This window comes from Canis lupus, chromosome X (assembly GCF_003254725.2).
Source record: "Canis lupus dingo isolate Sandy chromosome X, ASM325472v2, whole genome shotgun sequence".
NCBI classification, from domain to species: Eukaryota; Metazoa; Chordata; class Mammalia; order Carnivora; family Canidae; genus Canis; species Canis lupus.
Genome location: NC_064281.1, coordinates 27,679,180 through 27,703,229, shown reverse-complemented (window position 1 = coordinate 27,703,229; position 24,050 = coordinate 27,679,180). Strand labels below are relative to the sequence as shown.

Here is a 24,050-nt window from a genome sequence, read left to right as displayed (position 1 = left end):
CTGTGTCTTTCTTATGAATAAATAATAAAATCTTTAAAAAAACAACAACAAACAAACAAAAAACCCAGAATGCTGCTGATTAAAAAGGGAAACATTATGTTTGCAAATCTGTTTTGAAATGTCTACCAGAGGGCAGCCCAGGTGGCTCAGCGGATGAGCACCACCTTCAGCCCAGGGTGTGATCCTGGAGTCCCGGGATCGAGTCCCACGTCGGGCTCCCTGCATGGAGCCTGCTTCTCCCTCTGTCTGTGTCTCTGCCTCTCTCTCCTTCTGTGTCTCTCATGAATAAATAAATAAATAAATCTTTCAAAAAATAAATGTTTACCAGAATTTTTTTGTAGTGTCTTTAATAAAGATATTTGTCTCCAGCATCCAGTGAATGCATACATGCATATATACATACCACTAATAATTGGTTTATGTTACATATTAAAATAGTGTGCATATAAATATTAGTAACATGCTAGAGATAGGGCTGTAACTACTCAGGGAATGTTATGCTTTTCTCACCAGATTGGTTTAGAGAGTAAATTTAAATACTTTGTAAGAATAATCCAGATAGTTTCTAAAGTCTACATGTGGATGTAATTTAAATCACTAACAATTTTCTACAATCAGGACATTAAAGCAATCCTAATTACATGGGATTGCTTCAAATAAGGGTCTTTAGGTATTCTATTTAGTAGTTGGACTTTTTTTCTTTAGGATACATTTTCAGACCTAAGAAAGATACCCATTCTGCATATTATCAATGCAAAATCTTCTTTAATTCTATATCTATGTCTTCGCTGTCTTACATTTACCATGGAGACACTTCATATAGTGGTGTGACAACTGCCTCAGACTTCTTGTAAGTATCTCTGCTCTTCAGTGCCAGTTGCAAGCGTGAGGGAATTAATCTAAAGACAAATGAAAAGCATAGTGCTCATGTAATCATAAGCCAAAGCAGGAAGGGTGTCCTTTACAACTCCTAGTACACATAGGAGACTTGAAATTAGATGCTTTCACAAATCAGTACTGAAATTTTAAATGAAATTCAGTTAACAATTCATTGTTTGCTGATGTGATGGTGGGTTGTCTGTTTCCCAGGTACTGGGAGATCGATGGGCAAACATCTGTAGGTGGACAGAAGATCGCTGGGTTCTTTTACAAGACATCCTCCTAAAATGGCAGCGTTTTACTGAAGAACAGGTGAGTCATGTGGGGGAAATTGTATCAGTGAAAGTCATGGTGAGATGTTAAATGGGTAAAAGAAAACATGATAATCTACTGCAGTAATTACCTATTTTCTTTCTCGGAATTATTTGATTTCTTTCAGTGCCTTTTCAGTGCATGGCTTTCGGAGAAGGAAGATGCAGTGAACAAGATTCACACAACTGGCTTTAAGGATCAAAGTGAAGTGTTATCAAATCTTCAGAAACTGGCTGTATGTATTTTTTAGCTTTCAAAAGTTTTTTTTTTTTTCCAAAACCAGTAGTTTATGTTAACCCTGTTATTTGGTCTTTTTATTCTTTCCAACCTTAAACCAAATGTTCATTGTTCTTGCTTAAATCATAGCCTATTCAATTATATCATATTGTCAATTTCTTAATTAAAATAGAGACAGCTATAGTATCTTAGGCAGCTTGGGCTGCTATAATAGAATACCACAGAGTGGGTGACTTAACAACAGACATTTATTTCTCACACTTATGGAGGCTGGGAAGCCCAAGATCAGCATGCCAGCAGATTTAGTTTTTGGTGAGTACCCCTTTCCTGATTTGTAGACCACAATTTGTGCTCCCATGGTAGAAAGACAGGAAACTTAGGTGTCTCTTTCTCATCTTTTTTTTAAAATTAATTTTAAAAACTGAGATATAATTGACATATCACATTATATTAGTTTCAGTAGTACAGCATAATGATTCAGTATTTGTATACATTACAAAATGGTTGCCACAATTAGTTACCATCCATCACCTCACATAGGTACAATGCTTTTTTCTTGTGATGAGAACTTTTAAGATCTATTCTCTTAACTTTTAAATAGCCAGTATGTTATTATTCACTGCAGTCACCATGCTGTACATTATATTCCCAGTAATGTACTTGTTTACTATATCACTGAAAGTTTGTACCTTTTGATCAACCTTCACACATTTCCCCCCTCTTATAAGGGCATGAAGCCCAATACGGGATCTCTACCCTCATGAACTCATCTGAACTTAATAACCTCCCAAAGGCCCCATCTCCTGATACCATGACATTTTGTGCATGTATGTGGGGGCAGAGTTTAACATACAAACAATTCGGTCTATAACATTACACTCATGGACCACACTATCCCCCACCTCAATTCATGTCTTCTCACCTGAAAAATACATTCATTCCATCCCATGAGCCCCAGAAGTCTCAAATGATTCTAGAATCAGCTCTACAGTATAAAGTCCAAAGCTGCATCATTGGCTAAATCAGACATGGTAAGACTCTGGGTGCAGTTCGTTCTGAGTCCAACTTCCTATCCAGCTATGAAACCTGATGAGTTATGTGCTTCCAAGATACACTGGTGGGTCAGGCATAGGACAGACATTGCCCTTCCAAAAAGGAGAAATAGGATAGAAAGAAGGGGTGACAGGTTCCAAATAGGTCTAAAATGTAGCAAGGAAAACTCAATTAGATCTTAAGCTGAAAGAATAATCCTCTTTGGACTGATGCACCACCCTCCAAGACCACTGGAATAGCAGCATCCCCTCCAGGGCTCCAAAGGTGACCTTGCTTTTTCACTTCCACAAAGCACCGCCCATATGGCCTTCTGCCGCAGCCCGAACCAGAGGGCTCTCTCCAGTGCCCCGTTCCTGAGCAGGTACTGGGTGGAGGATCTTGCCCCATGAATTGGAGACATAGCCTCACCTTTTTTTTAAGATTTTATTTATTTATTCATGAAAGACACAGAGAGGGAGGCAGAGATGCAGACAGAGGGAGAAGCAGGCTCCCTGAGGGGAACCTGATACAGAACTCGATTCCAGGACTCCAGGATCACAACCTGAGCCAAAGGCAGACACTCAACAACTGAGCCACCCAGGTGCCCCTAGCCTTACCCTTTGAAACCCAGGAAGAGCTTGCCTTGCCCTCTGGGCCTGTGGTGGGAGTGTAGCTCTCATGAACTCTGAATCACCTACATCATTCTTCCCTTTTCTTGAGGAATAGCACATGTTAAACAGCCTTCCTTCATTCTGTCCATTCTTCTGTTTCCTATAGTCCCAGATGGCAGTGTTTCTGTTGGTATAATTCCATCTCTCTTCCTGCCTTCTGTTAAGATGGCTGAGAAGGTCTCTGGTTCCTACCCACACTAATCTTATCAAATGGTCAGTCAGCCATACCCTTTATATTCTCTTCTGAACATATTTTCTCATTTTTTGCAATAAGGATAGGCTGAGAATTTTCCAATCTTTAAATTCTAGTTGCCCTTATGCCAAATGATTATCCTTCCATTCATTTCTCTAGCCTTGCACTTTAACTGTAAGCAAGAGAAATTATGCCCCTCTTTCAACACTTTGCTTAGATATTTCTTCAGCTAAATATCTAATTACATCGCTCACAAGTTCTACCTTCCACAAAATGCTGGAATATCAACACAGTTCAGCCAAAGTCTTTGCCACTTTATAACCAGGAATATCCTTTCCCCAGTTTCCAGTGATATCTTCTTCATTTATATCTGTGAGCTTATCAGAATGACCTTTACCATCCATATTTATACCATTTTTTGTCTATTTTAGTTTATGTATTCTCTAAAAACATGGACACTTTCCAGATCTCCTCTTTCCTCTCTGAGCTCTCACCAGAATTGCCTTTAAGAATCCTTTCATGGTGTTCTCAGCTTTTTCTACCATGCGCCTCAGAACTCCCTCAGCCTCTACCCATTACTCAGTTCCAAAGCTGTATACACATTTTTAGGTATTTGTTATAGCAGCAGGCCACATCTTGGTACCAATTCCTGTTAGTCGTCTCAGACTTCTATAATAAAATACTACATACAGACTGGATGGCTTAGACAACAGACATTTTGGTCTCACTCTTCTGGAAGCTTGGAAGTGTGAGAATAAGGCACCAGCAGGTTTGCTTCTGGATGAGGATGCTTTTCCTGGCTTCTAGACAGCACCTTCTAGCTGTATCCTCACATAGCAGAGATAGACGAAGATCGGGTGTCTCTTCCTCTTCTAAGGGCACTAATCTGATGATGGTGCTCTACACATATCTTCTCATCTAAACCTAATTACCTTCCCAAAGCCCCATCTCTTAATATTACCACAGTGGGCACTTAAGCCCTCATTTCATGAATTTTGAAAGAATATTAACATTAATTCCATAAGATATAGGCAGATTTGCAACTGTGTTTTTCAATAAGAAAATAGTACTTTTGAAAAAAAATAGCCTACCTGAAAGATTTCAGTTAAAAAAGTAACACTAAGAATTTCCTGGAAGGCTCTAAACATTATATAGTTCTAAAGTAATTAGTCTAAATTAAATTCTTTGAGAAATACCAGAGAAGTATAAGAGATGCTTAGCCTCACATCCAGGGCTCATGCCTTTGTTTGGAAAACCAGAAAAACAAAACATTAAAGAAACCCAAATGGCATTAATTATAAGTGCCTGTGTGAGAAATGAAGGGACTTTGGAAGTGAAAGGACATCAGGGAGGGGATGCCTGAGTGGCTCAGTGGTTGAGCATCTGCCTTTGGCTCAGGTCATGATCCCAGAGTCCTGGGATCGAGTCTTACATCAGGCTTCCTGCAGGGAACCTGCTTCTCCCTCTGTCTGTGTCTCTGCCTCTCTCTCTGTGTCCCTCGTAAATAAATAAATAAAATCTTTAAGAAAAGGACATTTAGGAAGACTTCAATAAGACATTTCAGTTTGAGTTAAAACTTATAGAAAAGATCTCTAAAGTTTCTCTTCCACTGTAAACTTTATGATTTTGCTGTAAAGGAGAGAGTAGTGTAATATTAAGAACTTAGTTTTTCGGGATCCCTGGGTGGTGCAGCGGTTTGGTGCCTGCCTTTGGCCCAGGGCGCGATCCTGGAAACCCGGGATCGAATCCCACGTCGGGCTCCCGGTGCATGGAGCCTGCTTCTCCTTCTGCCTGTGTCTCTACCTCTCTGTCTCTCTCTGAATATCATGAATAAATAAATAAAATCTTTAAAAAAAAAAAAGAACTTAGTTTTTCTTTTTTTTAAGATTTTATTATTTGAGAGAAAGAGCATGAGCAGAGGGTGGGGCAGAGGGAGAAGAAGAGAGAGAATCTCAAGCAAACTCTCCACTGGGTGCAGAGCCCTAATTGGGTCCCAATCCCAGAACCCTGAGGTCATAACCTGAGCTGAAACCAAGAATTGGATGCTCAACCGATTGAGCCACCCAGTGCCACAAGAGCTTAGTTTTTCAAATAAAATATTCCATAGTCAGAATTTCTTCTTGTTTTTTTGATAGAGCAATTCTATTAAATGCTAACTTGACATTAACTCTAATATAAAACAGAAGTCTGTTATAAAATTTTATAATTTTATCTAAATAAACTATTTGTATCTGTATTGGTATTATATAATTAAATAAAGTTAAGTTAATCTTAAGGAAATTTCCCCAGTTAAATTGGTACCATTTTACCAAATGTTTATTTGTATCATACATTTTTTGCTCCATAGTTACTAATCTTAGGTTTTTGATTTAGAATAGGTTCATTAATGTATTAGTTGTTATTACAAGCTAGCTTGCTATGGAGAAGATTTCATTCCTCAAAGAATATATGCTTTCTGGAGTGATTTGACCACTAAGGACAGATTTCAGAAAAGAAATCTGCATTTGTATCAAAAGAAGGCAAAAATATTAGTGATATAATTTTGTTTCACAGTTGATGGGGAACCACTGAAAATTCATTAACAATCATATTTGCATTTTTGGAATATTCTTTGGTATGGAGGAGACCATTTAGTAGAACTGAACTAAGTAGCATTGGGTAGGAAGAGGAGGAATGAGACTGATTATTTCAGGAGAGGATATAGAGGCCCAGGAAAAAACACGAGCCATGCATACGATATCGTAGAACATTAGTAGTAGAGTTAAACTGAGCACCAAGACATCCAGACTCAGGTCCAGCCCTCTTAAGCTATTTCAGAACTCTTCATATCATTTGATTCCTTGACAAAATAAGAACTGCACTGAGGCTCCTTCCACAGTTTGGCTATTGTGGACATTGCTGCTAGAAACATCGGGGTGCAGGTGTGTCCATCGAAAGATGAATGGATAAAGAAGATGTGGTTTATGTATACAATGGAATATTCCTCAGCCATTAGAAATGACAAATACCCACCATTTGCTTCAACGTGGATGGAACTGGAGGGTATTATGCCGAGTGAAATAAGTCCATCGGAGAAGGACAAACATTATATGGTCTCATTCATTTGGGGAATATAAATAATAGTGAAACGGAATAGAGGGGAAGGGAGTAGAAATGGGTAGGAAATATCAGAAAAGGAGACAGAACATGGAAGACTCCTAACTCTGGGAAACGAACTAGGGGTGGTGGAAGGGGAGGAGGGCGGGGAGTGGGGGTGACTGGGTGGCGGGCACTGAGGGGGGCACTTGATGGGATGAGCAGTGGGTGTTATTCTATATGTTGGCAAATTGAACACCAATAAAAAATAAATTTATTTTAAAAAATAAGAACTGAAATCGAGAACTATCATTTGGAACAATCATGTGCTATTGTAGTTATATTTTAGTGAATAAAAGACTTTACTAGCCTCAGGACCACAAAAATACTCTTAGCAAAGTCTCAATAAGTTTCAAAATACTCTTTTAGCAGAGTCTCAATAAGTTTCCAATATGATTAAAATTCAAATTATGTCACCTTACTTGTGAACAAAGTGAAAATATGTTTTGTATAAGTCTTACCGTTTGATAGTTTAAGCCAATTAACAAAACCTGACAGCTGGTCTAGAATTTGAGGTAAAATTCCCCTGCTGACTCAGGCAGTGAATAAGAATTTAATGTTCATTAAAATATGTCACAATCTGAGACCCAAAACAGGTACCATCTGTCACCAGTTCCTACTCCATACCTAGGTATAGATACACTGTGTTGAAACTCTTTTATTTATAATCAGTGTAATTTGTTTTGAAATACTATCACTAATGGCCCGTGGGATCCCCTACTTTTCATTTGAGGTGGGAAATAAGGAGTCAAGTATTTCATTTCCTCTAGATCTGTGCTTTTATCCAAACCATGTAGGTCTATTTTTTTAAATTTTTATGTGATCAAAACTGACTTTTTATTTGGTGTAAATTATAAAAAGTAAAGGAGAGAAGAAACTGTGATCCTTATGAGGTGAATTCCAAGACTGGTAGAATTCTGTAGACTATCACGGGAAGGCCCAGATTTGAAAGAACAATGTTACTAGGGAATGTGCTGCTCTTGGGAGGACTGGTGGTGTTTTGCAGCTCTGGGAAGCCTGGTGATCCATGAGGATATAGGGTACAGGGGATACAGGAGTACTATGGAATTGAGGATAGTATCAAGTGGTTCTGGTACACATGACAAGGTTGAAGTAGTTATGGTAGCTCAGCAAGTCCCTGTTGATAGTGTCATTGTACCAGAACTGGATACCTTTGCCTCACCTCCTGTCACCACCCTCAAAGAATTCATCCAAGTAGAGTCAGTGGTTCTCCAAGTGTGATCCCCACACTGGCAGCATCAACACTTGGGAACTTGTTAGAACATGATGTGATGAGCACTGAGTGTAATACTATATGTTGGCAAATTGGATTTAAATAAATAAAAATTTTTTAAAAAAGAAATGCAAATTCTTAGTTCCCATCCCAGACCTATGGACTCAGACAGCCTGGAAGTAGGGCCCAAAATCTCATTTTAGCAAGGCTTCCACATGACTCTGATGTTCCCTCAAGGAATTCCTGGGCCTTTTGTAAGGGTGCATTCATTTTGCACTTCATCTTCTAACATTGACCAGATAGAACATGCATGTTCTGTCTACTTGAGCGGCGTCTCTGCCTCTTGTCTCTCCTTACTACTAGCCTACTCTGGTTTATTGACTGTACCTTCCCACCTATCTTGAGAGTAGGTCCAGGTGCTTGGCTTCTTTGAAAAATAAAATATATTTTTTTTCTTTTAAAACCCTGGCTTTCTTCTACTGTGTGTAAATTTTCTAGAGCTTCCTGAGTTTTCCAGAGCTTTGTGGTTCTCTGGCACTCCAAGACCTGTGATCAGTCTTTGATATGCAGAAAGACATCTCTTTTATACTCTAATAACAAGTAACAATTAAATTGTTATTTAATATGCATAAATAAAATCAAAGCATAAAAGTATTGACCATCACAATAGACAGGAGAATGTAATTCCTTACTATGATTCAACATATCTGGCAGCACCATGAATTTCCTGTCTTCTCCTTCTGTTAGCTGTGGTAGGAGAGTCCTTCCAGCAGTGGGAAATCATGAAGAGAAAGAGAGAGGAAACATTCCCCTAACAAGGGGAAACAAACTAAACAACTCACCTGCCATCACCATTTTAAAAAATGCGGATCTAAAATCTACTAGCTGGAAGCATTGTTTGGTACAATGTTCTTATCATATAGATTAGGTAAAAAATATCCTGATTCAATAATTCCACAATGTCATTATAATAATGTTCTTTCTGTATGTTGAGTTCATTTTCCCTAACGGTATTCTTTAGTGGTGATTTGACTTTCCCCTTTATTTCAGTGATGCTCACCAAGTACTTTTTCATTTGGCTTCATTTTACCACAGGTGTCTTAGTTTCATTTGCCACTAAATCACTTTGGGTATCCAGTTAGTTTTGTAAATCATCGAAGAAAAACTGTTTAGGTAACATGAAGTTACCTATAAATTTCCAACACAAATTGTTTCCTCTTCTTCAAACATAACTCTCAGATGCTTATTCTAAAATGTTTCCAAATCATTACATATTTAGCTTAAACAATGGTGCACCCCTGAGCCTTACACAAAGTTTTTTTAAGTAGCTCCTTAAGCCCTGAGAAAGTAAGTCGAAGAGGATTGAATATATATCTTTATGTTTTTTAATGTATTTAAGATGTCTTTAATTCTACCATAACTTTTTCCACAAAAAAAAAAAAAAAAACTTGAAATGGCCTGCAGTAAAACAAACACATGCCAAAAGTTAAAAGAAAAAAAATGAAATGCCACAAAGGAATCAGAGGAATCTACAAATTTAAATTTGGGTCCTAGCTCTAGCCAAATAGCTAAACTATTGTTTTACTACTAGACCAAGTGTGCATTTAAACCTAATGGAGAGCCAATGTGTGACTTAAACAAAATCAATATACAAAACCAATCTACTACTAAGTTCCCACATTGAAAGTTTTATTTCAATATGAATTCAACTTACAAATCTTTTTTTAAGGTTTTATTTATTTATTCATGAGAGACACGGAGAGAGAGACAGAGACACAGGCAGAGGGAGAAGCAGGCTCCATGCAGGGAGCCTGATGTGGGACTTGATCCCAAGACCCTGGGATCACGCCCTGAGCCAAAGGCAGAAACTCAACCACTGAGCCATTCAGGCATCCCTCAACTTACAAATCTTGACTTATATTTTGATTTATTGCATTCTTTCCAACTGAGAAAAAATAGTGAAAAAAAACCTTAATTGTTGAGGAAAAATAATAAATAACTTCACAACTAGCTTTTATATCTTAAAAATGTCATGCATTAAGAATCCAGTGTAAAGTACACCAGATAAAGCAGATTCTGAATAAAGGATGAGCTAATTGAAGGAGTCACCAGAGCATTCTGCAGCTCAGAGCCATCAGTGCAGTCGGCATGCTAAAATGAACTGCATAAAGTATCCTTTGATATGGTGTGTTGGGGGGTGTATTGATTTCTTTGTGTGTATGACCATTCAGTTCGTGAGCAATTGGTACATCTGTTTCATGATCATTTTTTTACCATGTGTAATATTAGTTGTTCTTAAATTTGCATTTGTTTTGGAAAGGCAAGTCTCACTGTTTAGTTTATGTTTATTGTACTTGCTACTGCCAGAAAGAGGGGATTTTAAAGGGGCTGTAAAATAATTTTCTCCTTTCTTTCTCCTTCTTCTGTGTTTACAAGTTAAGTCAGGGACTAGTATTAGGGAGCTGAAATCGGCTTTTCAAAAGTTCAGGGTAACCTTAATGGATAAAATGAAAGAATAAGCTGTCCTGATCTACCAATTTCATATAAGCCACTTTGTTTATTCATTCCCTGTCAAGTGGAGAGCACACGCAACCCCCCACAATGCACAGGAACTTTGAAAATATGAATGTTACGAAAATTACCCCATAAAACACTTATGTATTTAGAAAACATGCGAAGTGATTCCAAAGGATTTGTGTCACACCCAATTACTTAGTTCTATTACTTAATGGGCTTTAAAATTGGCTTCAGAAGATAATTACTCAGATAGCCAAATGTTAATTGAATAACAGATGCTAAAAAATTTAAAAGTCAGTAAACTGCCCTTTGAGCAACACTACTTTTTTTACTTGGAAGTTCCTCAAATATTTTTAAATAGCTCTTAAGTTTCTCTAGCAGATATTTATTCTACATCTGAATTTTATTTTTTTCTTCAAGCTTCTTGGGAAGATTATCTGGATTACAATTTTCTACTTACATTCTTATGGGCTTTTGATCCTTTGTGGGCATGATTACAGTCTTATCTATACAAATGAGAAAATACATGCAAAAGTACTTTGAACTATATAGCGTTTTAGAAAATGTAACCTAGACTTATTAGGTATTCTTTCTTGTTTTAACAGGTCTTAAAAACAGATCTGGAAAAGAAGAAGCAAACCATGGACAAACTCTGCTCACTCAACCAAGACCTTCTTTCAGCGCTGAAAAACACAGTGGTAGCCCACAAGATGGAAGCATGGCTGGACAACTTTGCCCAGCGCTGGGATAATTTAGTCCAGAAACTTGAAAAAAGTTCAGCACAGGTTAGTGATAATAATTACCCTAATTATAAATCATCCTTGAGATTTTTGAAAGGGATGATATGGGAAAGGAGGGAAACTGAATGGGGAAAAATTAGAGAGGAAGATTAACCATGAGAGACTCCTAACTTTGGGAAATGAAGGGTTGCAGAAGGGAAGGAGGATGGGGGAATAGGGCAACTGGGCACAAAGGAGGGCACTTGATGGGATGAGCACTGGGTGTTATACTATATGTTGGCAAATTGAATTTAAATAAAATATTTTAAAATGAAATTTTCATTAAGAGAGCAGTTTTATAAGCCTACAGAAGATATCACCGAATTAGTCCTTGCCAAATGTTCAGTTGAATAAAAACATGGGTCTTTTGCTTGTGTTGACATTGGAGGATGTGGGAGAGGAAGGAGTGCTAATTGACTGAACTAGTTACTGTCTTAGAGTGTAATCCCTTCCAGTTCTGTGGGAATGAGGATGTGAGTGACTTAGAGTAATTGGACCAAGTGCTTGGGGACTGTGTCTCAAAACCTCACCCCAAATCATAGGTTTTTAGAAACCTGAGTACTATTAATTGAACCCTACATTTTACATAGGATTAAAATGAAATTTAGAGAGGAAAAATGAATTGTCCAAGGGAAGTTAGTGGTAGGAGTACGGCTAGGGCTCAGATCCTTTGATTTCACTGAAGACCTCATTCTATTATTTCAAGTAAGGAGCTAATCATTGAATGTCCTTTCTGCCACAGACAGTTGATTCATGATGCTAACACATAGACTGTGGATTAGGAAAGCATCCATGTGACCCTTGTACTGTGATAATGTGGTTTTATGTTAAGAATTTCAAAACTTCTGGTACTTTAAAGAAAATGAGGTGGTTTTAAAGTAGAAACTTTTATTATCTGATATTATTAGATGGTGGAATCATGAGGAGTCATTCAAAATATTATCTATAATAGTTTAACATATTCTGCCACATTATTTTACAACCTTTACTAATCGGTCACAAGTCATAGCTCAGTGCACCATGCATACATCTCTATTAAAGCAGTGACCACATTCAGTAGCTTTAGGCAGTTAGCTCCATTGTGATGAGATAGTACAGGGAATTTGTCTTTTTGACACTTGACATCTGATAAATAGCACTTAGGAAATGTTCCTTGAAAGATGGTATGATATATGGTATGAAAGATGATATAATTTAAGAAAATATGATCAAGCAACATTATGATTTTTAATCACAGTTCAGACTTTTCAAATTAAATTCATACTTAAAAATTTAAATTTGAAGGAGTATATATCGTCATCATTTCCTCTGCAGTCATTGGACATTAATAAAAATTCTTTTTGTTTTCCATTGAATATATTTTTATCAGTTGCTTGATCTGATACTGATTTTACAACCACATCATGATTTGTCTTATTATATATAATCTGGCCATGGTTACTTTGCCCTAGCACTGGCATTTATGTAATAAATGGTGAAACATTAGAAAATTTGATGCTTTTTAGACCATCAGCGATATCATTCCAATATATACTCCTTGGTTCCATAAATTATTGCAGCTGTAAAATGGTCAGTTACCATGTTCAGAAGGATTGGCATTGCCTTACAAAAAAAGTTATTTATAAATGCATCCATTTAAAGAGGTATATTCATGGAGACGTGACTGTTAACAGTAGGTCACATTTTTGTTCACTTACATTGTATATAGTGATTTTCAAACTTTATCTGCATAATAATCACCTGAGAAGCTGATTAAATTGTATAGTCCTAGATCTCATGCTCAGAGAGTCTCATTCAGTAAACCAGTAATCTGCATGCAGCCTTTAATATACAGTCTGCAGACCATATTTTTAAAAAACACTGAATTAACAAGACAGTGGCATATGTACCAATCCCCACCATTGTGGGTTTTTCCACAGTGCTGCCTGAAATGGGAAGAATAGAAGACCTTCCTATCAATCCTGTATTTAAATATACTCACTTTTTTGGAATGAACCTACTTTCTAAAGAGCGTTGTGCATGTCATCAAAACATTACTGATTTGTTATTCTAGTTGGTAAAAAAAAAAACCTTCAAAACCTTATTTTTAACGGTCTAAAATTATAAGACTACTACCTAGGGCACTTACCTTCCTATTTTTGAACTTTTCAAAACCTATAATAAAACACCACTAGCTCTGGTTCATACAGTTCTTTATAAAATGATGTCCAACATATAGTATAACATGTATCCACTGTATTTACCCATTGGGATGTGATGAGGATAAAATAAAGTCATAGACATGAAAGCACTTTGGGGGAAAAAACACTGGTGCTCTGATATACAGTGCATATTGTTTAGTGAGTCTGGAGGGTTTGTTGTAGTTCAGTATCATTTAAAAATTTATTTTCAAACATTTATGCCCTACTATATAAGGTCAGAAGCAGATAAGTTTACTTATATTAGGCAAGTTGCATTTTAGAACACTAAGCTTCAGCTTTTCTACAGTTTGTGTTTCATGTTTTACTCATTGTTTTTTTCCCCAAAAAAGGGAAATCTCATAGGCCCAATCCAAATCATTGCTGGGGTGAATTGGGACTCTTAGATAAAAATGAAGCTAACCCGACGACAGAGTAATTAAAAGGAAATAGAGTGAACCATGAAATAGTATCATATAACTAAAAAAGCCCTTGGTTTTCTTTCTTGAATGTAAAATTGAACTTGATCAAAATTATATGGGAAGAAATCCAAGAATGTTGAAGGCAAGGTTGTGACTTTGAAGAACAAAGCTCTCTTGTATGCACACTTTCCAGCACGTTTGTGGAGATGGAAGGGTGATTTGTGAGAATCAGTCCCATTAATGATATGAGATCTCAATCTTCTGAAACTCCTTTTAAATGATTGGTTTAAAGAATGAGCAAAATCTGGTAATGATTAAAATCCAGTAGGATATAGGAATTGTGACTGAGATGACAAGGCATCCAATTGTGCTCAAATAAAGAACATTGTATGCTCGAATTTTTGACTGCTATTCAGGTCAAAGCTTTGAGGGATTTTGACCTTATGAAACAGTAGCATGGCAAGAGATCAAAATATGAACAAAAAATCAACCGTGAGGCTGTTCTCTTGCATTTCAAAGTCAGGTTTGGCTTGAATAATATCTGGACACAAGCTGAGGATGCTTAACTTGATGAGAAGGCAGCATAAGAAAATAGAAACACTTTCTGTTTCCAAAGTTAGGAAGAATAATAATCCTTGCTATGTGGATGCTTGAAATGAGAAAAGAGAACAAATCAAATACACTCCGGATTGACTTATTTAAAAACTCAAATGACCCTCTCTGTCCTCTAAATTTTGTATAAATAATACTTGTTGAAATTTACAGTTCTTTTTTTCTAAATGCTTATGACCCTAATGGATGTATTTTTATCTTGATTATAACTAGGAAATATAATAGTCAGAAATTTATTATAGTTAATACTTTAAACTTATACATGATTTTAATGATTTGAGACATTGTTTTCCCCCATTTAACTGAAGTCATATATATTGTGGAGAGGGTATAATATTCATGCACTTTATAATTTATTTATTTATTTATATATTTATGGAAATTTATATTAAACTTAACATTAGGTATTTAAATGTAAGAGTATATCTATCTAGATGAGTCCAAAAGTTCTGTAGTTTTGTCATTGTTTAGCAGAATAATTTTTTTTCTTTGCTAAGAGTAAGGGACATTTTATGGCACATGTAAGTTTATACATCTCATTCCCATTTCCTGAATATTTTGCTATGTTTCTCTTGACCATTTTTGCAATGTTCTGAACTATAAGCACAAATAATCTTAAAGCTAAAATTAATGTGCCCAGGATCCTCTTCTTGAACGTTAGAGTACATGTTTATGTTGTATATTTCTGTATCTATAGTCATAGATGCCCAAATAGAGACAGTGATCAGTATGTATGTATATATCTATTCTATGTCATTGATGTCCTGCTAAGAGTTTTTAAACTCTTGCCAGACATGTGTAGTATAAAACATGGTTGAAGGCAATAAGCCAGTATTTTTAGTAATACCAGAAATGCAAATAGATGCAGAGGTATTAAGATGAATATTTCTTTATTTGCCTTTCTTTTCTGAGTTCATTCTCAGTTTTTAGAGATCCCTCTTTTCATTCTCCAGAAAATATTTTACATGCACATTCTGACTGTGCCCATCCTCAAAGCATTGTTTTGTAGATCGCTTGATACCTGAGATGTAGTTACAATTGGCTTGCCTCTCTTCTTTTTTACCAATGACTATTTTTTTTAAATATTTATTTATGTATTTTAGAGATAGAGCTTGTGTGCGAGTGGGGGGAGGAGCAGAGGGAGGGAATGTTTCAAGTAGATTCCCTGCTGAGCATGGAGTCTGATGTGGAGCTTGACTTGAGATCATGATCTGAGCCGAAACCAAGAGTCAGATGCTTAACTGACTGAGCCCACCCAGACACCCCTACCAATAATTTTAATTAAAAATACTCTAAGGGCTTTCCATTGGCAACCCTTTTCATTGGTTCCTGAAAGCCCTTCAAGGCTAGTCAGCCTGATGTCAATTAAAAAATAATAATAATAAATGGTTTTACAAAACCTAGAATTAAAATAAAATTCCTTCACTTATTTTAGGTTTCTATCTTATTCATGGACCATCTAAATTCATGGACTAACCATCTTGAATTTTAGAGCATCTTTTAGTTAATTGCTTAGGTTAAAGGTTTCATTAGAAAATTTCGAAGTTATAGCTCAGATAACTTTGGAAATTAACTGTACCCTTTTCCTACCTCCAACTAAAGTAGATGTTTGAGAATGGGTCTTGTATATCAGCATAATAGTTTTTATGTTGTAAATTCATTATCTGTAACAACCTAAAATGCTGTAGGCACTGAAAATTTAAGAGACAAGAGCTGAGTTAACTATTGGCCATTCTCATTCCTTATTTATAAAGTGGAAAGTTTGAAGAGGATCTCCATAGTGTCCTTCCAGTTCTAAATGCTTGTGATATGTATCTCTTTGCTTGAAATTTTATATAAAACTCTAGAGTAATTGGTAAAGAGATTCCAACTATCTCTGCCATATCAATCTCAGCATCAGCTGGAAGATGATAATGAAAATAAACTTCTCTTCCTGTAAAAAGAAGATTGACTTCTGAAATGAGTACATTTCACTCACCACAAGTATGTGATTAAAATATCTGAAGATAAAATACTCAACATGTATATGATATATCTATTCTCTACTGACAATAAACAAAATAACACATAAAGAAAAATACAAGTTTTCTCCTCAATGTATACTTGATTATCTTCATCCTAGTTAAAGAATATATTTCATTACTTCATATCACATGGTGTCTAGAGGAAGTTCAGGTGGATCAGAGAAAAATAAATTTCATTGCTTTTTGAATTTTTGCTGATGGAGTTAATTCACAGTTGCTCAAAATCTGTGTTTAATATGAACTCTGAATCCAACATGAGTCTCTTCTTTCTGGCAATTTGTACAAAAGATAATATGAAGTGAGGAACAAAATACATGAAATTGAACAGTTTTACAGAATAAACCTTCTTAATTATAGTATTTTATTTCAAATAGGATAATTCTTTTTTGATATCTTTTGAATATAGACTCAAAATGTGCTCATGGTTCCAGTATTATTATGTTTCAAGAAGTTATATTGTCTGATGATCAATATCAAAACAAGACAGTAATTAATAATTAAAATATAGTTATTGGGCAGCCCGGTGGCTCAGCGGTTTAGTGCAGCCTTCAGCCCAGGGCCTGATCCTGGAGTCCCAGTATTGAGTCCCACATCAGGCTCCCTGCATGGAGCCTGCTTCTCCCTCTGCCTGTGTCTCTGCCTCTCTTTCTGTGTGTGTCTATCATGAATAAATAAATAAAAACTTTAAAAAAATAGTTATCAAGCCACACTTATGAACTTTAGCACTCCTTGTATACCCCGCTTAGCTGTGGGAATTCCTCTGTATTTGGTCATGGGATAGAGTATTTTATAGTCTTTTGATTAATCTCCCAACTTCCTTTGTGAACACTTGATCTTTTACCCTAGGTTTCTCATAAAGTTCAGCATATAAATTCTTTCTGTTGCTTAGAATTATAAATCCTTACACCATCAGATATTTGAGCCTCGTGCTACCATGCCTGTGGAGATGATTTTAAGCCTGGCTACCAATTATCGTAGAAGTTGTATGTGCCTCGAAATTTCACCTTTTGTCTATAAAATGGGAATAATATTAGTATTTACTCTTTAGGCCATGAGGTAATGACAGCTACCACTTAAAAACTCGTATGCATGTACTATTCTAAGTATTTTAAATAATATAAAGAATGCAAAGCACTTAGCATAATGCCTGGGACATGCAAAGAGCTTTGTAATTGGTAGGTATTCTTACATGTATTAATATTTTAATAATAATGAAAGTGATAAGATAAATTCGGTAACTGATTCTTCATAACTTGAATCTCTTAGTTTCTTTTTATTTTTTTTAAATTTTTTTATTTATTTATAATAGTCACAGAGAGAGAGAGAGAGAGAGAGAGGCAGAGACACAGGCAGAGGGAGAAGCAGGCTCCATGCACCGGGAGCCTGACGTGGGATTCGATCCTGGGTCTCCAGGATCGCGCCCTGGGCCAAAGGCAGGCGCCAAACCGCTGCGCCACCCAGGGATCCCTCTTAGTAAGTTTCTTTAAATGTTCAAATAGTAGAATATCTCACATTGCAATAAATAACCCCAAAAAACTTAAAAAGGCAAGAGTATTTAAATAATTAAATGGAAAAATAAAAAAAATGCAGTTAAGAATATAGCCAAAATAAAATAAAAAAAACCCAGCACCAACAAAGTTAATTTAAAATGCAAGAGCAGAGGGTAAAGACAACTAGTTACCCCTGTGAAATCAGAGACAGTGGTTGAAATGTTTCCTTTCATTATATGCCCTTTTATATTCTTTAAACACTCTTGAATGTACATGTATTCCCTTTTCAAGATGTGGGTTTTTCTATATGTTGGCAAATTGAACACCAATAAAAAATAAATTTATAAAAAAACAAAACAAAACAAAATGTGTGTTTTTAAACAAATGGAAGAGAAGGTGGCAAGAAAGAATTTTATTGAGGGTAGTTTGATTTCTCCAGAACTACCGAAATTATACAACCTTATTATAGTAGATGTATACCCTAGGACTGGACAAATGCTCTTCCAGTTTTTCCCACAATGGGAAAATGTAACTTTTGGAAACTAACATAAATCACTTTCTGATTAAGAAGTTTCAGTAGAGAAAAAAATTGTTAGATTTTCAAAGAACATTTAGAAAAGATACTGGTTATTACTAATATGTATCGAGAAAGCACTTTATGTGTTCAGACATTAGATAATTTAATTCTTGAAACTAAGTCTTGGAGAAATAATTTGTAGGGCCCAGTGCAAACTGAAAATACAGAGCTTCTTATTCAAATATTATTAAGGATGTCAAGAGTGTGACAGCAGAGTGTGAAGCCAAGCCTGGAGTTCTTTGAGTGAGGGGGCCTGGGTGGCCACGTAAGTTGCACACTCATGAAGTCGGCCCTATTTGCAACACCCTTGTGACAGATCCTTTATCATTCCCATTTTACCTATGAAAAAATGAAATTAGAGCTCTGAGAGACAAACAAACCTACCCTAAATTCTACCATATCCGAACTATGGACCTGGTGTTTGAGAATTGTGGAGCCTGGCTCAAAGACTTCTACTTTTAATCACTGTAATAAGTCTAAATGAACTCTTTTCCATTTCTACTGGATGATTAACTGATAGGTCAAGGGAATAGTGTTTAAAAACAAATGTTTTTTTTTATTTTCATGAGACTACATGAAAGTCATTTCCAATATACTGATAAAATGGAAATGGGTGGGGGATGGGTGAATAAGTGGAGGGAGTTAAAAGTATGCTGTGATGAGCACTGAGGGATGTGTAGAATTCTTGAATCAGTCTATTGTACATCTGAAACTAATACAACACTATGTTAATTATACTTGACTACAAAACAATGGGGAAGGCAACTGAATGAGAATTTAGTTAGGTAGACTCAAGGTTTGGTGACTAGAACTTAAACTATGCTATATATTTTTTAAGATTATTTATTTATTTATTCATGAGAGACACAGAGACAGAGTCAGAGACACAGGCAGATGGAGAAGTAGGCTCCCCATAGGGAGCCCAATGCAGAATTTGATCCAGGACCCCAGGATCACGACCCGAGCCAGTGGCAGAGGCTTAACCACTGAGCCACCCAGGTGCCCCACTATGCTATATTCTAATTTTGACCCTGCCCCATTCAAAATTTTAATGGAGGCATTACGTTTTTCATAGTAGATTTTCAGGTGTCCTAATGTTCAGTCATTTTAATGTATTTGGATGACATATTTCTATAGTTCCAAAATACATAGGGATGATATACTTAAACCAACAGTTTGAACAGAAAAATTCTTAAATTTTTCTCTGCCTGCAATTGTAACATTTTGCAGAAAATGTCTTTGTAGAAAGTTCGAAAATAGAATATAGAAATACATAGTCCACAGTAGAAATTATCTGTGCTTTGTCTGCCAAAACAAAACCACCAATATTTCTATTTTGTGTTATTTCCTAAGTATTATAATGTAAACATTTTCCAGTGACATTGCAGATATTTGAAACATGTACAATCTCTGTCACATGCACGTACTATAACTTATTTAAGCCAATACCTGCTGACATTAGGTGGTTTCCAACATTTTTCCATTATACCTTATTCTGTGAACAAGGATAAGTGTTATATGCAGCCTGTAGCATCAGATACATTTAAATGTGAGGATACTGGCTGAGGGTAATTTGTTTTTGTAACATTTAAAAAGAAACCACTTCCATTACTCTATGTTCAGTGCCTGTAACCATTTTGCATACTTAAATTTTTCATGCGGCACTCATCTTGTCTCAGGATTGTGTGTATGTTTGTCACCTTTGCTACTGTACTGTAAGATCTCTAAAAATGAAGACTCCATTTTATTCATTTCTGAATGTTCTGTAGTGATACATATAGAATACAGGTTGGAATTTAATTAAAACATGGTTCAGCTGCTGAGTAACTCATACAATTTTAGATTACTTTAATTAAGTATGATGTCCAAAGTCAGGAAACCTAGGTTTTGGAGCACTAAAATCAGATTAAATCTAACTCTAGCAAATATCTGGTATGTTAAAACTTGGAAATAAGGTTCATCAAAGTTGTGATTATCAATCTTCAGACCTTTAAGACTGTCGGATAGAAACAATACTCAATTTACTCTGTGTTGATTCAGGATTCAAAACAAACTTTAAATGAACCAAGTCATAATTAAGGAAGCTTCTACTAGGTGTAAAAGCTTTGCAGATTGGAAAATTGGCTGCCATATTCTAGAAGGAGTTGTCTGCTTCTGGGAGTAGTAAATCCTACAGTAAGTGGAAGGTTATGCTATATGACCTCCATAATCCCTCCTGTCTATTTCTAATGATTCTAACACATAATTAAGTGTTTACAGTCAATAACTCAGAGTCATCAGGAAATTCAGTACACGACCATTTCGTTTTTTTTTTTTTTTAAAGATTTTGTTTATTTACTCATGAGAGACAGAGAGAGAGAGAGAGGCAGAGACACAGGCAGAGGGAGAAGCAGGCTCCATGCAGGGAGCCTGACGTGGGGCTCGATCCCGGGTCTCCAGGATCATGCCCTGGACTGAAGGTAGCGCTAAACCGCTGAGCCACTGGGGCTGCCCCAGTTTTTTTTTTTTTTTTAAGATTTTATTTATTTATTAGAGACAGAGAGAGAGAGAGAGGCAGAGACATAAGCAGGGGGAAAAGCAGGCTGTCCACAAGGAGCCCAATGTGGGACTCGATTTGGGACTCTGGGAACGGGCCCTGAGCTGAAGGCAGACGCTCAACTGCTGAGCCACCCAGGCATCCCACGACCATTTGGTTTTTATTCTGATTATATGGAGTAGGTTTTGAAAGTAATTATTAATTTTTTATATATAATAAATTATATCCTATGGTTACAGGGTCAATGAACAACTTTTTTTATTCTTCCATCCCAAAGGAAATGGAGTATTTTCAATTACAGTACAGTAATGATTATAGTGTAGAACAATTACAGATTTATGTCTTGCTATTTTATTTTATTAAAAATTACTGTTTTTTTTCTTTCTTAGAAGGTTTGATATATTCCTAAATGCTTTTTCATAGTATATGATGCTGCCATTTCTCTTTACTCTCCGTGGGCCGATCTATCCAATTTCATAGGTATCAATGAGGAAATATTATAATATTGCAGAAATTAACTTCACAGCTAAATATCCGGTAGCACAAATGTCTCATTACATTAGATATAACTGTAAACAATATGTTTGCATTTTCAGAATTTCTGCATTCTGGTGCCTGCACATAAAAATTAGAAAATTTTCCCAGGAATGTATTCTTTCCAAGCCATCATTGTATGCAAAAAAATTTGCTCATGGTTAAAACATATTACTTTGATAAAATTAAATGCTCTTGGAATCAACAACTGTATTTTTTTAAATTAAAGGTAAACTTAATTTCATCATGTAATGATCATTTTGGGTTGAGTACAGTTAGGTTTGAAGTTATATTTTAAGCATTTTTAACGACTGTGTTACTTTTGCCTTCATTTTGGTGTAAATTGTCAGTGGACTATATAATTATTGTTTGAGGTTCAATGATGGATTCTAAATAATGAATCTGTGGAGATCTTAAAGAAGATAAAACCAGTGCTTGACACTTGGAGTTAGTACCTCTTAATGTCCTTAAGAAAAAAAAAAGTCCTATTGAGGCTACCAAACTAGAAGTCTCTAAGGCCTTGACATATGTAAGGGGAGCACTTCTAAAATGTATTTGCCAAAAGCAATTTTTACACAAGACATCGTAACAAAAGATTTCATTACTTTGTGGTCAGTTGCCTCTTTGGAAGCTACAGTAAGAAAATCCCAAGGCTTCTCTGATTTCCTCCCATTGAAGGAAATCAGTCATATGTGAGGCATGGAGGTTATCCCACACCCTTTCCGTATCTCTCAGCAAGTTCAGGAAACTCAGTTGAAGTTACCTTGACCTCAACCTGATCCCTGGCTCAATGCATAGCAAGTACCTATAAGTGGATCTGATGTGGACCTGTTTTGGTCTCTTTGTAAATAGGCCATCCAAATGATTTGGATTACTAGAAGGGTAATGATGATTGACATCTTAACAGGTTACTATTCATTTCTAATAACCAGAGGCCTGTGAGCAGAGAGTTGGTGGTTGAGGAAGGAAAGGAGGGTGTCTCACTATTTTATAGCTAGGCTGGTAATGCCCATTTACTGAGGAGATGGCTTGTCACAATTTGGGGCACATACCACATTATTCCAAAGAGTGATAACCTGTGCTTAAAAGATAACTTAAAAGTGTGAACACAAAGTTAGCATGATTCTAAACCAGGAAGTATCTTTAATGCTAACTTTGGAGACTCAAATACTTTCACATTACTCATTAATTAAATTAATTAACGGCTGGTGTGCTTTTTAGCTTTTGAATAACATTCAGCTCAAATGTATTTCTGGACTAATAGGCAATTTATGTTAACCTTTTATTGTAATTTTAAATGACAATGTGTTTATTAGATTAAAAAGTCACTTATTTTAAAGTTCAAATGATTTTATTGAAAAATATAGGGACTATAATTACTATATATGATAACCAAAGAAGCATTCAACACACTAATGACCATCTGTAGTCGACCAAAGCAATGAAATTGGTGCCGGGATACTTTAGTAAAATTGACATTAATGTAGTAAGCACTTTAAACATCATGTTTAATTAACTGTCAGAGTGACACCCTAAGTTTTGCTTCTTTGCCCTCCACCCCTTTACTTCCCATAGCTTAACCAATAAATTGAAGAGACACTAAGTATACTTCCAATTTTGAGATTACTTTCCTTTGTGATTTAAGTCACCATAACTTAAGTCAGATAAAACAATTTGATCTGGGTTCAGTATGCTGATATTTTGATCTGAAGGTCAATTTACCAACAAGCAGGAACAGTTTCTCATTATTTCCCTTTGCCACTCCAAGCAGTCTTTACTGAAGTCTTTCAAAAAGTGTGTGACCTCTGTTTCAATACCTCTCGCAGATTTCACAGGCTGTCACCACCACTCAGCCATCACTAACACAGACAACTGTAATGGAAACAGTAACTATGGTGACCACGAGGGAACACATCTTGGTAAAGCATGCCCAAGAGGAACTGCCACCACCACCCCCTCAGAAGAAGAGGCAGATTATCGTGGATTCTGAAATTAGGAAAAGGTGAGACGCTCTTATTCATGGCTTTATCCTTAAGCAAAAAGTCACTGTTAAGCGGGAAAACTCATTTATAGCTGTTTAGATGGCAGTGTTTTTACTTAAACAATATTTCTAGAAGCCTCAGGTGCCTATAATGTCAGTTAAGTTAGAAAATTGTGAAATAAATTTTAAAATTAGCTCAGGGATTCACCATCCCAATGAAAACTGAATGCTCAATGGAAATACTGTTTTCTGGATTAAAAGAAACCACACTTGATGAACTGCCATGGACTTATTTTATCCCAAAAGTTTCTTTTCTTTTCTTTTTTTTTTCTTATAAAGAGCCTACTTGTTCAGTGCCTACTTTTGTGTTAAATGTCTTTTTTCCCCAGTAATGGAAAGTACATTTTCATGAAGAAGTACACCTATAATAGACGAGATCCATTCTGCTAGTTTACGAGAACATAATGTCTCAATCTGCACATCCTAAATCAGGAGTAATTACAGAATAGATTTCCTGTTCTTTGATATTTTTAAAGTCTTATCTTGAAGGTGTTAGAATTTTTAACTCCTCTTTTTGTGGATATTTTCAACTAGACATTATAGATAAGTCAGGTATTATGTACATCAGTGGCTATACTAAAATGATGAGAATAAAATTTCATAAATGCAACACTAGCATGAAAGTCATGAAAAGGTACAATTTCTTTT

At 36.0% G+C, this 24,050-nt stretch overlaps 1 protein-coding gene across 15 annotated transcripts in view; it reads left to right on the top strand.

Annotated features, from left to right (window-relative positions):
- The window catches only part of DMD (dystrophin), a 2,170,621-nt gene that overhangs the window by 752,725 nt on the left and 1,393,846 nt on the right, over window positions 1–24,050 (top strand). For all 15 annotated transcript variants that reach the window (XM_025439443.3, XM_025439430.3, XM_025439477.3 and 12 more), the window contains 4 exons: window positions 1,090–1,191; window positions 1,319–1,426; window positions 10,816–10,995; window positions 23,188–23,363. In XM_025439443.3, the coding sequence (XP_025295228.1) occupies window positions 1,090–1,191; window positions 1,319–1,426; window positions 10,816–10,995; window positions 23,188–23,363 (566 nt within the window). The remainder of the gene's footprint in view (window positions 1–1,089; window positions 1,192–1,318; window positions 1,427–10,815; window positions 10,996–23,187; window positions 23,364–24,050) is intronic.